This window comes from Durio zibethinus, chromosome 16, assembly GCF_047325235.1.
Source record: "Durio zibethinus cultivar Kanyao isolate XHJ-2024 chromosome 16, ASM4732523v1, whole genome shotgun sequence".
NCBI classification, from domain to species: domain Eukaryota; kingdom Viridiplantae; phylum Streptophyta; class Magnoliopsida; order Malvales; family Malvaceae; genus Durio; species Durio zibethinus.
The window spans coordinates 6096664-6110547 of record NC_143177.1 but is presented as its reverse complement, the minus strand read 5'-3'; the positions used below and the strand labels follow the sequence as shown (position 1 = coordinate 6110547).

The following is a 13884-nucleotide window of genomic DNA, read 5'->3' as shown; positions in this document are numbered from 1 at the left end:
AAGTGTAATTTTGTTTATTAGTTTTACTTTTATTAAGTTAAAAACGTCGAATAACAAAAAGATAAGTTAAAATTATAAAACATGTTTTACGTTTACATACAAATGGAAATAAATTATTTTACTAAAATTTACTAAAATTAATTAAAATCAATAAAAATAATTGATATTACTCGATACCTAAGTTGATTAAAAAACCTATCATTAAGTGTATTATATCTAAATATAATTGGAGCATACCAATAGGAATAGCCAATATCAAAACAAAATTAACAATAATGTTTTGTATTATATACTTTTGGTCAATTTATTACTTAAATAAATAAAATTTTTATTTTGATACCTAAATTTTTATTTTATCAAGTATTTTAGTACCCCCAATCAAATATATTAGTCAACTTGTTTACTTAATATTAATACCTAATAAAATCATGACATATAATGTAAATGTCTAATAATCAATATATCATTTATTTTTCCTTTCAACATTTAAATAAAAATTCAAAAATGTTTTAAAAATATATTTGTAATTTAAAATTGAAAAAAGAGAAAGAAATTTAACTAACGTGTCAATATATGATTTGATGACAAATAAATATTTATAACACATGATATAATTTATTAAATATTTATATCACGTTTGACAATGTTCCAAAATTCTTCACAAATGAAAGTTAAAATATAAAACTAAAAATTTTATTTATTTAAGTATCAAACTCACATAAGTTGTTTAGTTTAAACGGCATTTTACATATTAACACATTAAAATATAATAGTCCGGTTCGTCCCGGTCCAACTTCCAAGCAGCGCCAGTTTTGGAAAAAGGAGAGCTAGTTTAAAAAAGAGACGCTGGATTGCTTGGGGAGAAATTCAGTTACAACTTACAAGTAAAATAACGACATTCCTTTTTCTTTTCGTTCTTGAAAGCTCCCTCCCAAAGAAAGTCCCCAAGTAAAGCCTGAGAACCGAGAGCTCTAATCGCGATGTCGGATCCGAAAAGCGGCGCCAGAACCTTCCAGACGAAGGCTCCGGCCAAGAAGCCCGAGAAGAAAGATGAGGAGCATCTGGTGAGTCACCGTTCAGGATTTGAGTTTAGTTAACTGTATCGACTTGTATACTTAGCTTGGTTGTTTTCTGTTGACATGCCTAGTCGGAGGAGGATTTGGCTTTGAAACAACAGTTGGAGTTATATGTAGAAAGAATTCAAGATCCTGATCCTGGACTCCAGAAAGTAGCTCTTGAAAGCGTGAGGTGATCTTTTTTTTTTTTTTTTTTGCGAATTTGTGTAAAAAATATAGGAAGAGAAGCTTATTTGTAGTTTGAACGAGTGTTTATTTTATTGTTTTAGTAACATTTTATGAAGTGGATGACTACGACTGAACGTGATTCTTTTTTTTTTTTAGAACCTTTCATACCGCCGACTTCAGAGGGATAGAACCGTGTTTTTGTTGGTTTTACCTTTTGTAGGAGCATCCATGGGTGGGTTTAGTTGCATTGCCTGAATAAAGCATCACTGTTTTACCGTTTGACTTTATATCCTTTGTAGGCATGAAATCCGCACCTCAACAAGCTCCATGACTTCTGTTCCAAAGCCATTGAAGTTTCTCGGCCCTCATTATGGAACCCTAAAGGCCTTTTACGAGACAATGCCAGAATCAGATTTGAAGGTATAAGTTGTTTTGTTTTGATTATCTCCCATTACATCTTTTATGAGGGTAATCTTTTTGGGCTAAGCAATGCAGGGAGGGATGATCTAGGTGGAGGCTTTATTTTATATAGGGACTCTGTTCTTAATTTATTTTTCATAGGCGGAATTGTTGTTTATAATCTGTTTTTGGATAAATGATAATTTACATAAAATTTTAGGTTATTTGTTTCTAGTAGGTTTGTTTCTTTTTTAACTAGGTTTAGGAAGTAGCCTATAAATGCCTATATGCTTTCAGGTTGCAAGAAGCCATATTCTCAAAATCGAGAATTTCAATTTTCTTAAAGTCTTTTCATTCCTAGTTATTTCCTTTTTCTACATTTGTCCTGCATCACTAAGTTACTTTCACTTGTTTGCAGAAATACCTGGCTGATATCCTGTCTGTTTTGGCGCTGACCATGTCTGCAGAAGGCGAGCGGGTAGCATTTCAGTTTTTGATTTTTGGGAATACTATACTTGGGAAATTACATATGTTTTGTGCTCTAATTTTGTTAATCAATCATTTTTTTATTTGACAATCCTACAGGAGAGTTTAAAGTACAGATTGTTGGGTTCTGAAGGCGACATTGGTTCGTGGGGCCATGAGTATGTGAGGTGAGCATTGTCTGACTTGATAACATACTGTTTTACTCTTTTTTTTCCTGGAAATTTTGTATTACTGTGATTTATATCTGGTCGAACTTGTGTATGGTTTTATATTATGATCATGCTTTAACTTTTAACTTTTGATATATTGGTTTCCACTGCTGTATTGGTGCTCCAGCTTGCTTTTCTTAAAATTCATTGCCGAAAGATTACCAATGTGAATTTTATCCTTCTATGTATCATCTTTTCATGTTGGTGATGAAATCTAACAGAAATTTTTTTTTTGTTCTCACTTGTTTATTTATTTGTTGTCAGGAACTTGGCAGGAGAAATTGCAGAAGAGTTTATGAAGCAACAGGTTAGAAACCTAAGGAATCTTTAGAAATATAATAGTTTTTATGAGTTATGCACTTTAGAGAATTTCTCTCTATAGGGTTTTCCTTAATGGTGAGATATTAATCTGGATTTTAATGGTATTTGCTTTGGTACCAATACAGAGTGAAGAGGCTCCAACTGAAGATTTAACGGAGCTTGTGCAACAAATTGTTTCTTTTCACATGAAGGCATAGCTCTCTCCTTGTCATATGTACCAGGAAATTGATTTATTGCAGAAGACAAATTATTTTCTGAATTTTCCTCGTTTTCCTGTTTCTAATACTTTGTACTTTCTATGCAGCACAATGCTGAACCTGAAGCTGTTGATCTCTTGATGGAGGTACCACACAACATTTTTTTTTCTTTCTTCTGGTTTCTTATTTGAGTTCCCTTCTCTTTTAATTGATCTTGAAACATATGATTTACCCCCAGCTGCAGCTTGATGATCTTGAGCTATTAGTTCAGGACGTTGATAATACAAATTTCAAGAGAACTTGTCTATACCTCACCAGTGCTGCTAGGTAACAGGAAAAGTAAAAGCTTCTGAACAACTTGTTTATCACAGGCAATGTACAGACTGTGTTTTTATTTGTTCTCCTGATGTATGTATTCTTTGATGAATTCTGATTGAGTATTCTCCAATCAATCATATGTGAAATTTATTAAATCTTAAATGCTGAACTAGAATTTTCAACTAGATCTTGGTTGAATTGTTCTCCACGACTAATGATGTTGCTCTCTCCTGTTCTCCCTGTGTTGACATTTCATACTGCAATATTTTGCAGATACCTTCCTGGACCAGATGACATGTTAGCTTTGGATATTGCATACACATTATATCTTAAGTTTGCGGAATTTGCAAATGCACTTCAGATTGCACTTTTCCTTGACAACATGCAGGTTTGTTTTCTATTATGTTCCTATCCTTTCATGCCTTGCGGCATTGTTTAGAAACTCCTTTTTGGATGTCAGTATGAAATTGATTTGTGGATTTGTTATTCCTAACTATTTATAATGTGCTTTCGCAGTATGTGAGTCAGGTGTTTACGTCTTGTGATAATCTGCTGAGGAAGAAGCAATTTTGCTATATTCTTGCTCGACATGTAAGTACTATGTTTGCTTTGGCTTGATTTGTTGTGCTGGAAAGCATTTCTAACTATTTGTTACCGAGTACATTATTTCGTTTATATTTTCTTCTAGTTATGGATGATTGACTTTTCATCTTCTCGTGATCAAAATTGGGTATTGATGGCTTTAAATTTCTCTGAACTTGTTAGTCTGTATGTATGCATGAGTTTGAATGTGCATGTGTTTGATGTGCGGGACATTATGTACTTTATTTGTTGTTTATGTATTTATGTGTTTGTTTAGTTATTTATTTATTATTTTGCAGGGGATTACTTTTGAGCTTGACGATGAGATGGCTGCAGAGGATGATGACAGAGAGGTTTTACAGGATATCATCAACAATATTAAATTAAGTGAAAGTTATCTCATCCTTGCTCGTGATATTGAGGTTATGGAGCCGAAATCTCCAGAAGATATCTATAAGGTTTGGACTTAAATACTTGCTAAACATTTTGATGCAGTAGATAAGACCAAATGCCTTATCAATAGTGGGGTGGCCGGTACCCCCCCCCCCCCATTTCCTTTGTTCTATTTTTCTGTTTTCGAATAGGGTGTGAAGTGCTTACATGCATGGTCAGTTATTATACTGAGCACCTTATTGACATTGCCCTTGTTGGATAATTTGCTTCATGAAACTGAGTACTTACATGCTTGGATTTTGTTAGGCTTACTTGCTTGATGGCCGTGCTAGTGCTGGTGCAAGTGTTGATTCAGCTAGACAGAACTTAGCCGCTACATTTGTCAATGCATTTGTTAATGCAGGCTTTGGCCAGGTACAGGTTGCAAACTTAAAATAATGAGAGGATGAGATTGTAGTTTTTAATATCAATTAATGTTTTCCCCTTGCAGGATAAGTTAATGACGACCCCATCAGACTCTTCAAGTGGTGCTTCACCTGGAAATTGGCTTTTCAAAAACAAAGAACATGGGAAGACCAGTGCTGCAGCAAGTCTGGTATGTTGACCCTATTATAAATATTGCTTCAATAAGGGTGTGCTTACATTGGTTACTCAATTTCCTGTTAGGAATCTAGTTTAATATAAGATTCACTTTCTTCATAACAGGGAATGATTCTATTGTGGGATGTTGACTCTGGGCTTGCTCAGATTGACAAGTATCTGCATAGCAACGATAAACATGTGATTGCTGGAGCATTATTAGGAGTTGGGATTGTCAACTGTGGTGTTAAGAATCATTGTGATCCTGTGAGTTTCTTTTCTCCTCACCATCTTTTGGTTTGTGCACATGGTATAATGTTTGCCATATGTCTGTCTTATTTTCTTTTCCCAGGCACTGGCGCTTCTGAGTGAATACATAGGTAATGAAGATTCGTCAATCCAAATTGCCGCAATTATGGGTTTAGGAATTGCATATGCAGGTGCTCAAAATGAGCAGGTATACATCTCTCTCTCTCTCTCTCAATTAACCTTGTAGGTTGTGGCATTGGCATTATGTCCTTAGTGACAAATGCAGGTTACCTCTTTTACTTTTTTATTGGATGCAATTAATCTTTTGGTCATTTAAATATCTAACAAATTTGTTGGGTTCTTTTGGAATCTGGCAGAAATTGTGGATGGTCATATTTTGTTCTAATGAAGGCTTACAAATGTTATTGACAGATTTGTAGCAGCTTGACTCCCTTACTTAACAATGCAAGAACCCCCCTTGATGTGATATCATTTACTGCAATTTCATTGGGTTTGATATATGTGGGTTCCTGCAATGAGGAGGTTGCACAGGCTATTATATTTGCTGTAAAGTACCGAAGTGAGTCAGAATTGGGGGAGCCCCTCACTCGGCTTCTTCCTCTTGGTCTTGGTCTTTTATATCTTGGGAAGCAGGTAAATAACTAGTTTTGGGCTACTGGCATATATTTGTTTCTCTTAGGTGAAATACATGTTCGTTTGGTCCTAGCTTCCATAGGTTTTAGTTTTCAGTTTGAGAAAAAGTAGAGTCTGCCACATGCCATTTTGAAACATTTAATGCTGACTTATTTTACATACACTTTTACTTTAACAGGAAAGTGTGGAGGCCACTGCAGAGGTCTCAAAAACGTTTAATGAAAAAATTAGAAAATATTGTGATATGACATTGCTTTCTTGTGCTTATGCTGGAACTGGGAATGTTCTAAAGGTGATCTCTTAGTCCATTAAAATGCTGTTCAAATTCAAATTAGTGTGCATGTTGGCTAAACTTTTTTATATTGCAGGTCCAAAATCTTCTCGGTCATTGTGCTCAGCATCTTGAAAAGGGTGAAAGCCACCAGGGACCAGCTGTGCTTGGAATTGCCATGGTAGCAATGGCTGAAGAATTGGGTCTTGAGATGTCAATTCGATCACTAGAGCATCTTTTGCAGTATGGTGAGCAGAATATCCGAAGGGCAGTTCCTTTGGCCCTTGGCCTTCTTTGTATATCAAACCCAAAGGTAAATTAATCTCATTACATGTAGCTGAACAACCTAGTTTGGCCATTTTCAAGGGAACTTTTAGGTTGATGATTTAAAGGCACCAGTTTTTCATCGTAGCAAATTAGCTACAGTGAATTCAAACTGAGAAGCAGAGAACAACTAAAATTGACTTGTTTCTTTATAATTTGCGTGACCCTGCTCTTAAACCAAAGATTTAAGGTCCAGATCCATTAGTTCAGAAAGCTGCGGAGAGAGTTTGACAAATTTTTGTATCTCTTTCTCACCATCTCATTGGTTGCACGTACATTCTACAGGTTAATGTTATGGACACTTTAAGCAGGCTTAGCCATGATACAGATTCAGAAGTTGCAATGGTAAGATGATTAAAGTTTTTTCTTTATTGCTTTTGTTTTTCCATTAGCTTGCACTTTAAGTTTTGTGTGGACGCTACAGGCTGCAGTCATATCCTTGGGTCTGATAGGTGCTGGAACCAATAATGCTCGTATAGCTGGCATGCTTCGCAATCTTTCGAGTTATTACTACAAAGATGCTAGCCTTCTATTCTGTGTATGTTTTCTTGTACTTGTCTTTATAGTTTATTTCATGATACCATGTGCTTTGTTAGAGAAGTAAGGCTTGCTTGCTTGTGCAGGTGCGAATTGCTCAAGGTTTAGTACATTTGGGGAAGGGTCTGTTGACTCTTAATCCATATCATTCTGATCGCTTTTTGCTATCAACGTAAGTGGCTCTTCTCACATAAACATGCACTAAAATAAAAAAATAAAATTTACAAAACAACATATTCAGTTTTGACTTGGGAAGTGGCTTTCTTTCTGTAAATTGCTAGCAGGTGCTTCATTTCGGTTCACCTTATAAAAAATTCTTTCTTTTGTTACTCCAGGACTGCACTTGCTGGTTTGGTTACAATGCTGCATGCATGTCTTGATATGAAAGCTATACTACTAGGGAAATACCATTATGTTCTCTACTTCCTCGTTTTGGCAATGCAGGTTGATTTCAGTCATACCACTTACCTTCCCTCTCTGTGCGTGTGTGTGTGTGTGTGTGTGTTAATGAAATTTTTCTCGTCTTATAATATTGTTTTCTTGTGCAGCCAAGGATGTTGATGACTGTTGATGAAAACCTCAAACCTCTGCCAGTCCAAGTTCGGGTGGGCCAGGCTGTTGATGTTGTTGGTCAGGCTGGTCGACCAAAGACCATCACCGGCTTCCAAACCCATTCTACCCCAGTTCTTCTTGCTGCTGGCGATAGAGCAGAACTGGCTACTGAAAAGTAAGTTGCCTTCTGAGTGAGTCGTCTGAATGTTATATCATTTAACTGAATTCTTATCTCTAACGATTCCATTTGTATAGGTATATTCCCCTGTCGCCCATTCTAGAGGGCCATGTTATTTTGATAGAAAATCCAGATTACAGAGAGGATAGGTAAAAAAGTACGATTTTGAAGGCTACTTCCATGGCTGTTGATTGTAATGTCAATTTTAATTTTTGTAACTCATTTTTTTTGTTCATCATAAAGTTTACATTTGAACACAAAAGCTATTTTCAACAATAATAATTGTTGAACTAGTCCATAAATGACTTGAATTGCAAGTAAAAGTGGAAATTAAAAAATTTTTTCTTACTGGTTCTTTCATTCTCACCCCCTTGGTAATTCAAGCCCATGAATTTCCTTTCCCACATCTATGTGACTCTGTTTGGGTTGAACAAGTGATGATTTGTAATGACTTGCAACTCATCTTTGGTAATGATCCCTTTATTTGTCAAGTGTAAAATGGAATATGAAGTAGTTTTTGTTTTAGGCATACCCCAGTTATTAAAATTTTATGATCAAAGATGTAGCAAGAAAGAGTAAAACTATATGTAATAATGCAATAATGATTGAGGCTTTTTCAAATTAGACTGCAGTTTTTAGATGTACAAGCACAATGCGAAACAAGATAGATTAGAGAATAAGTTGCTGTCAGCTGGTGCCTCTTATTCCCATAATTTATGTAAGATTATTTGAGCACCATATTGAGGTTGAAGTGTTACAGCTGCATATGGTGCGTGAATATAGTTTGGCGATAGCTCAAATGTGAAGTTCTGCAAGATTCTCGCCATAGCCAATTTCGATTCAAGCATCGCAAAGTTTTGTCCAACACACATTCTCGGCCCCCAGCCGAAAGGGAAGTACGATATTTTGTCCTTGGTTGCCTTGAAAATCCCTTCTGAAAATCTTTCTGGCTTGAACTCCATTGCATCTTCTCCCCATTGTTCTGCATCCCTATGGACAAGGTGCAATGGCATAAACAGCTGCACCCCTGCTGGAAGACACAAATTTCCCAGCTTGGTCTCTTTGTATGTGCATCGAATCAGGGATGTTGGTGGATATAGTCTCAAAACTTCAAGCAGAATCATGTTGACCTTGTAAAAGAAAAATCAATATTCAATCAAACAGCACTAGAGAAGCCACAAAACTAACACAAACTGCACTTACTATCTTCAAGCGATTCAGGTCATCATATGTTGGATTATTCATCCCAAAAACTTGCAATACTTCTTCCCTGGCTCGCTCCTGCCAATCAGTATGCATGCTCAACACAATCATGGTCCATGTCAACAAATTGGCCGTGGTTTCCTGGCCAGCAAAGTAAAACAACTTGCACTCTTCGATCACATCTTCTGTGGTCATCCCGGCATTGGAATTCTTCTTTTCTCTTTGTTCATTGAGATTAGACTTCAGTAGCCAGCCCAATAAATCATCTTTGTGATCTCCTGATCTTATAGCCTTCTCTCTTTTTTCAATTATACCTGTCAGTAAGGATCCAACTTCTCTGTGTATGTGCTGCATTCTTTTGTTTACTTCGGTTGGCAGAAACCTGATTGAGAAGGAATTTTTGGGTTTTGTTATTGCGTCTTAAAAACAGCTTGAATTGCCAAGTAAATGTCCAGATAACGAGTGAAATAGAAGGTTATATTCATGACCAAATGCCATTAGGTAAAATATACCTTAGCAATGGGAAATTGATGCTCATCTGAGATTGTAAAAAGAGCCGACCTTGTTCCTTTTGGAAAAGGAATATCAACCTCCCTTCTTCAAAATTGCTGCCAAAAGCTGCTCTCGATATGACATCCGCGGTTAAGTTTTGAAATTCGACAGATATATCTACTTCACATGATCCCATGAAGTTGACAAGCTTTTTCCACTTTCCAATCAATTCTTCGGTACAAACCACAAATGCAGGCAGGATTACCTTCAACTTCTCTATGTGGAAGGCTGGATTAACGAGTTTCCTGTGTTTGGTCCATTTATCTCCATTATAGCTTGCAAGGCCAGTCACGAAGAGCTCCGTAAATGAATTTATTTCTGGCTTAGGGAAATCACCAGATTTGTTGTTCAGAATCTCTTTTATTAAATTTGGTTCCATGATTGCTACACAAGGAGTTGTTCCATACCAAATAACGAACGATTTCTCTGCATGGTTTTCACATATTCAGTGAGCTTCTTGCTGTTTACATATCTTTTGACCATTGACAACTTATGCTACAAGGACTCCGGATAGGGAGCCAGGACACGGGTTCATCATGGTTTAAGCAATAAACACTTTATCTATAAGACTACAAATGTCATAGCATTATGAATTTAAAGTGTTTAAGAGATGTTCAACGCAGATAAAATGAAGAATTCAGGTAATGTAGTCGACGGGCATTAAATTTGATAATAGCATATTGTTTTGTTCACATAAGTACAGGGAAGACTTCCGTCTTTGGTTATCAACTCTACATGCTCTTTTTTCTGTTGAAGCATGCTGAACAAATGGTTTGATAGATGGCTAAACATCACACCGGAAACAGGGTAAGAAAGGAGTCTTGTCCATTTCACTAGATCACATAATGAATTAAAACTAAAACTAAAAAAATAAAATCTATTTCCGCTATATAACTAAAAACGATTTTGATTAAAATTCAAAATTTGTCTCGATTAATTCATATAATCATTTTAAAATATAACGTCTAGAAGTTTAAATTTTAATACTTATAATCAATTTTTTTATCTTTAGGCTGGTCTCCTTAGTAAAAAACCGCTTTTGATTTTTTATTTTGTGTGGCTTTTAAAAAAATCATTTATAAGGAAAATTAAGGGGACAAACAGGGTGATGTATTGAACTTGTAGTATAAGAAAAGTTCGTTTGTATGCTGAATCAGTCCAGAATATATGAATATCATTCTACTATATTCTCTATTTCGTCGTCTTTCATTCTCCAGAATATCGCAAGAGTTATATACATATATATATATATATATATTTGATGCGTACTAGCTTGAAATTCTAGATTGGACAACGGACATTAATCCCAGCCTATGTTCCAAAGTCAAACAACCATTCTAATTTTCTAGGCTCAGCTGCTTTCTATTGATCCATACGATTTTTTTTTTCAAAGTATGACAACTAAAAAGGCTGACCCCGGAATGCAAAAGTTGGAAACAAAAGGAAAAAAAACGAGACTGAAACTGATTGAAATCATTAAACAAGGGAAAAGTCGTATAACATACGGTAAGTCGTGGCGAGATCATGAAGCAAAGGATTGACACGAGGCAAGATGTCGTGCGGCTTTTCCACAGGTTCCGCTCCTTTTTCCTTACCTAACTTGATCATCTCCTTGGTGTTCCCATGAATCAACTTGTACGGGTATCCATGGATGCCCTGTTTCCATAGCTGCTTCTCTATCATTTTTGGTCTCCACCATATCACATACAACAAGTGCAGACCCCAGGCAATGGTCACAACCGAGAGCACTGTAATCAAAACTGCCATGATCACTGCTACGTTACTCGTCTTTACCCCTTTTTTTTTTGGACTTGGGAAAAAGTAGCAAGGAACTGAGAAGTATTTGTATGGGGGATTTAAACTGTGAACTCCATAGCTTTTATTGAAGCTGTTAAGGGTACTAACAAAACGAATTGTATCCCACTAAACGTCAAAGCTACGTTTGATCATTTTCTATTTGACAAGGACAAGAAGTTCACTTGTCTTATTCAATTGATTAAAAAATTGGAGTAAACTTCCAAATCTGACGTAAAACAAATGAAATATCTAACTTGGAATTTAAATAAGTTGGATCATGCATATCCAGATGCATTTATTTTAGTGGCTTGTCCATCTACATTTGAAAAATAAGAAAATTTAAAAGTTCATTCCTTTTACACCCTCAAAATTTTCTTATAAACATTTTCAAAATTTTTATTTTTTTAATAATTATTTAATTACATATATTGATAGTATTGGTAAAAATATAATTATGTATTTTATATATTATAATCACCTACTTCTAAAAAAATTTTGGATTTTTCATTGATATTATTAAGTTACTTTTTAAGAAATAACATTCAACAAATATGAAATTTGAATCCTAATGGTTATAATTATTTTTTCAATTCTTAAATTATGGTTTTTGTTTTTATATAAAAAATAAAATACTATTATCGTAAGCTTTTGAGTATTCATAACAGAACTAGTTAATACTATATACCATATTTTAATTAAATATTTTTACACATTTTGAAGTTTCACTCCCTGCCTTGGCCCGTGGATTCAACGGCACACTTCTAGATTTCAAAGAAAATTTGGGTGGAGACAATTTGGTGCGTAGTTAAATTATGATTCTTGGTTGACGACTCATCTGTAAATTTTGTCAAAAACACAAGTTATCTTCTAGAAATTATGTCAAATACACTTAACAAATATAGTAATGAAATAATCGATTATATATATCCGTATAAGCTGGCAAGTTTAGTTGAAAACAATGGTATGAAATAAAACTGGTCCCCACATTATTCATTAGTTGGCATAAATATTCCCAAAGGTTAAATATAAAAATATCACTTGTATTTTTTTTTTTTTCATAAATTTGGTATCTAAAAAAATAAAATTTTTAATTTGATACTCCAATTTTCATTCCGTCATTTATTTTGGTATCTTAGATTAACGCTATTAAATCAATTTATCAACTTGACACAAATATCTAATAAGATGTTGATAAGTATATAAAAAAAAAAATCTAATTATCCGCATCTTCAATTACCTTGTTAATACTAGAAGAAAATTTTTAAAATATTTTTAAAAATTCAAAAAAAAATCTAAAATTTTTTTAAAAAGTTTGAAATATTTTTAAAAATTATAAAAAATGAAATATGTTTTAAATGTTTTTAAAATTATGAAAACTTAGAAATTTTAAAAATCTCAAAATTTTAATAGAAAATCTTAAATTCATAAAAAATCAAAACTTTAATAAAAATAAATTTTTCTTTAAATTAAAAAAAATTCACAAAAACTTTAAAATTTTCGAAACAAAAAAATTGATAATTTTGAAAAAACATAATAATTTTTAAAAAGAAATTGTAAAAACTTTTTAAAAATTATTAAAATTTTTCAAAATTTTTGAATCCTGCAATTTTAATGTTTATATATTTTATTAATTATTTAGAATTTGATATTTTTATTGCATAGAACTAAATGATAATTTCACAAACATTGGTGATGAAAATGTAAAAATTAAAAATAATGACTTGAATTTATTTGGATTAACTGAGTGACAAATATTTGAGGTAATAATACTTTAGTAATTTTGGAATTCATTAATATTCTTCTATTTTTCAAATTTAAATGGTATAATTATAATAAAATTAAAAGTTCATATTTTAATTTTATGCAATAAAAATATTGAATATTTATTTCTTTTTTATTTTATAAAATTTAATGACTTGTTTCAGTAATATCCCAATATATTTTAATATGTAAAATAAATAATAAAATAATTTATTATATTAAATTCCATAAACATTGGTAATCAATTCATTATAAATTAGCAGTGACAATGAGTCATTAACAATGAAATAAAAAATTAATAAATTTCACAAACTTTAGTGACCAAAATATTAATAAATTTCATATTGTCAAGATTTTAATTACAATAGATTTATGTCAACTATATTTCTTTTAATATTTTATTGCATGAAATTAAAATTTTGAACTTTATTGCATAATTAGAATCTTGACATTAAGAAATATGAAATACTTGAATTTATTTAGATGGATTGAATTACAAAGATTTAAAGTAATGTTATTTTAGTAATTTTGACAATTGGATATATTCATTCATTTTTCAAATTTAAATAGCATAATTACAATAAAATAAAAAATTTATAATTTAATTTCATGTAATAAAAATATCAAATGCCTTTTTTTAAAAAAAAATTTTGAGGACTTATTTGTTAATGACCAAATTGTAAATTTTTAAAGTTAAGTGATCATAATAAAAAATTTTTAAAGTTAATTGACCGAAATTTATTAATTTTTTTTTGTCAAAATTTACAATGTCACATTAGCAATTCCACTTGACTTATCATATCATGTGATAGTGTCATGTGTTGCCCAACAATTAACGTGACAATGCTATGTTAGCACGCTGTTAGATACTAACAGTTGAATGACAAAAACACTTAAACTTAAGTGATTAAATTGAAAAATTAATATTTAAGTAACTATTTTAAAAAGACCCATAAAATTGAGTAACTATTTATATATTTTACCCTAATTATAATTGAAGTATTTCTTTATCCATAAGCTTAATAATATATTATTAATAACTTATTTAGATAAAGTTAATGAAACATAAAAGGTTTTG

The 13884-nt window shown here is 32.8% G+C and overlaps 2 protein-coding genes across 2 annotated transcripts; one reads left to right on the top strand and one right to left on the bottom strand.

The window, feature by feature from the left end:
• The first annotated feature begins 836 nt into the window (after positions 1–836).
• On the top strand, positions 837–7853 carry LOC111298475 (26S proteasome non-ATPase regulatory subunit 2 homolog A-like). Its single transcript, XM_022893188.2, has 25 exons — positions 837–1064; positions 1148–1248; positions 1544–1664; positions 2062–2121; positions 2229–2296; positions 2603–2645; positions 2785–2850; positions 2964–3002; positions 3095–3183; positions 3448–3562; positions 3691–3765; positions 4056–4214; positions 4456–4563; positions 4640–4744; positions 4855–4995; positions 5081–5185; positions 5410–5631; positions 5810–5923; positions 6000–6215; positions 6512–6571; positions 6651–6764; positions 6850–6935; positions 7099–7207; positions 7312–7490; positions 7571–7853. Exons 1-25 carry the CDS (start codon positions 981–983, stop codon positions 7644–7646), a joined length of 2655 nt encoding a protein of 884 aa, XP_022748923.2. The 5' UTR covers positions 837–980; the 3' UTR covers positions 7647–7853.
• A 228-nt stretch (positions 7854–8081) lies between these two features.
• LOC111290905 (cytochrome P450 CYP72A219-like) lies at positions 8082–11171 on the bottom strand. Its single transcript, XM_022882423.2, has 4 exons — positions 10754–11171; positions 9209–9674; positions 8697–9078; positions 8082–8623 (listed from the first exon to the last, which is right to left on the bottom strand). The coding sequence occupies exons 1-4, from the start codon at positions 11013–11015 to the stop codon at positions 8195–8197; spliced, it is 1539 nt and encodes a 512-aa protein (XP_022738158.2). The 5' UTR covers positions 11016–11171; the 3' UTR covers positions 8082–8194.
• Positions 11172–13884: the final 2713 nt, after the last annotated feature.

Coding starts and splice junctions, on each gene's coding strand:
- LOC111298475 (XM_022893188.2), top strand. CDS start 981: ATGTCGGATCCGAAAAGCGGCGCCAGAACCTTCCAGACGAAGGCTCCG. Junction 1,065..1,147: donor AGAAAGATGAGGAGCATCTG/GTGAGTCACCGT, acceptor TGACATGCCTAG/TCGGAGGAGGATTTGGCTTT. Junction 3,003..3,094: donor CTGTTGATCTCTTGATGGAG/GTACCACACAAC, acceptor ATTTACCCCCAG/CTGCAGCTTGATGATCTTGA.
- LOC111290905 (XM_022882423.2), bottom strand. CDS start 11,015: ATGGCAGTTTTGATTACAGTGCTCTCGGTTGTGACCATTGCCTGGGGT. Junction 9,079..9,208: donor ATCAATTTCCCATTGCTAAG/GTATATTTTACC, acceptor CTTCTCAATCAG/GTTTCTGCCAACCGAAGTAA. Junction 8,624..8,696: donor ACCTGAATCGCTTGAAGATA/GTAAGTGCAGTT, acceptor TTCTTTTACAAG/GTCAACATGATTCTGCTTGA.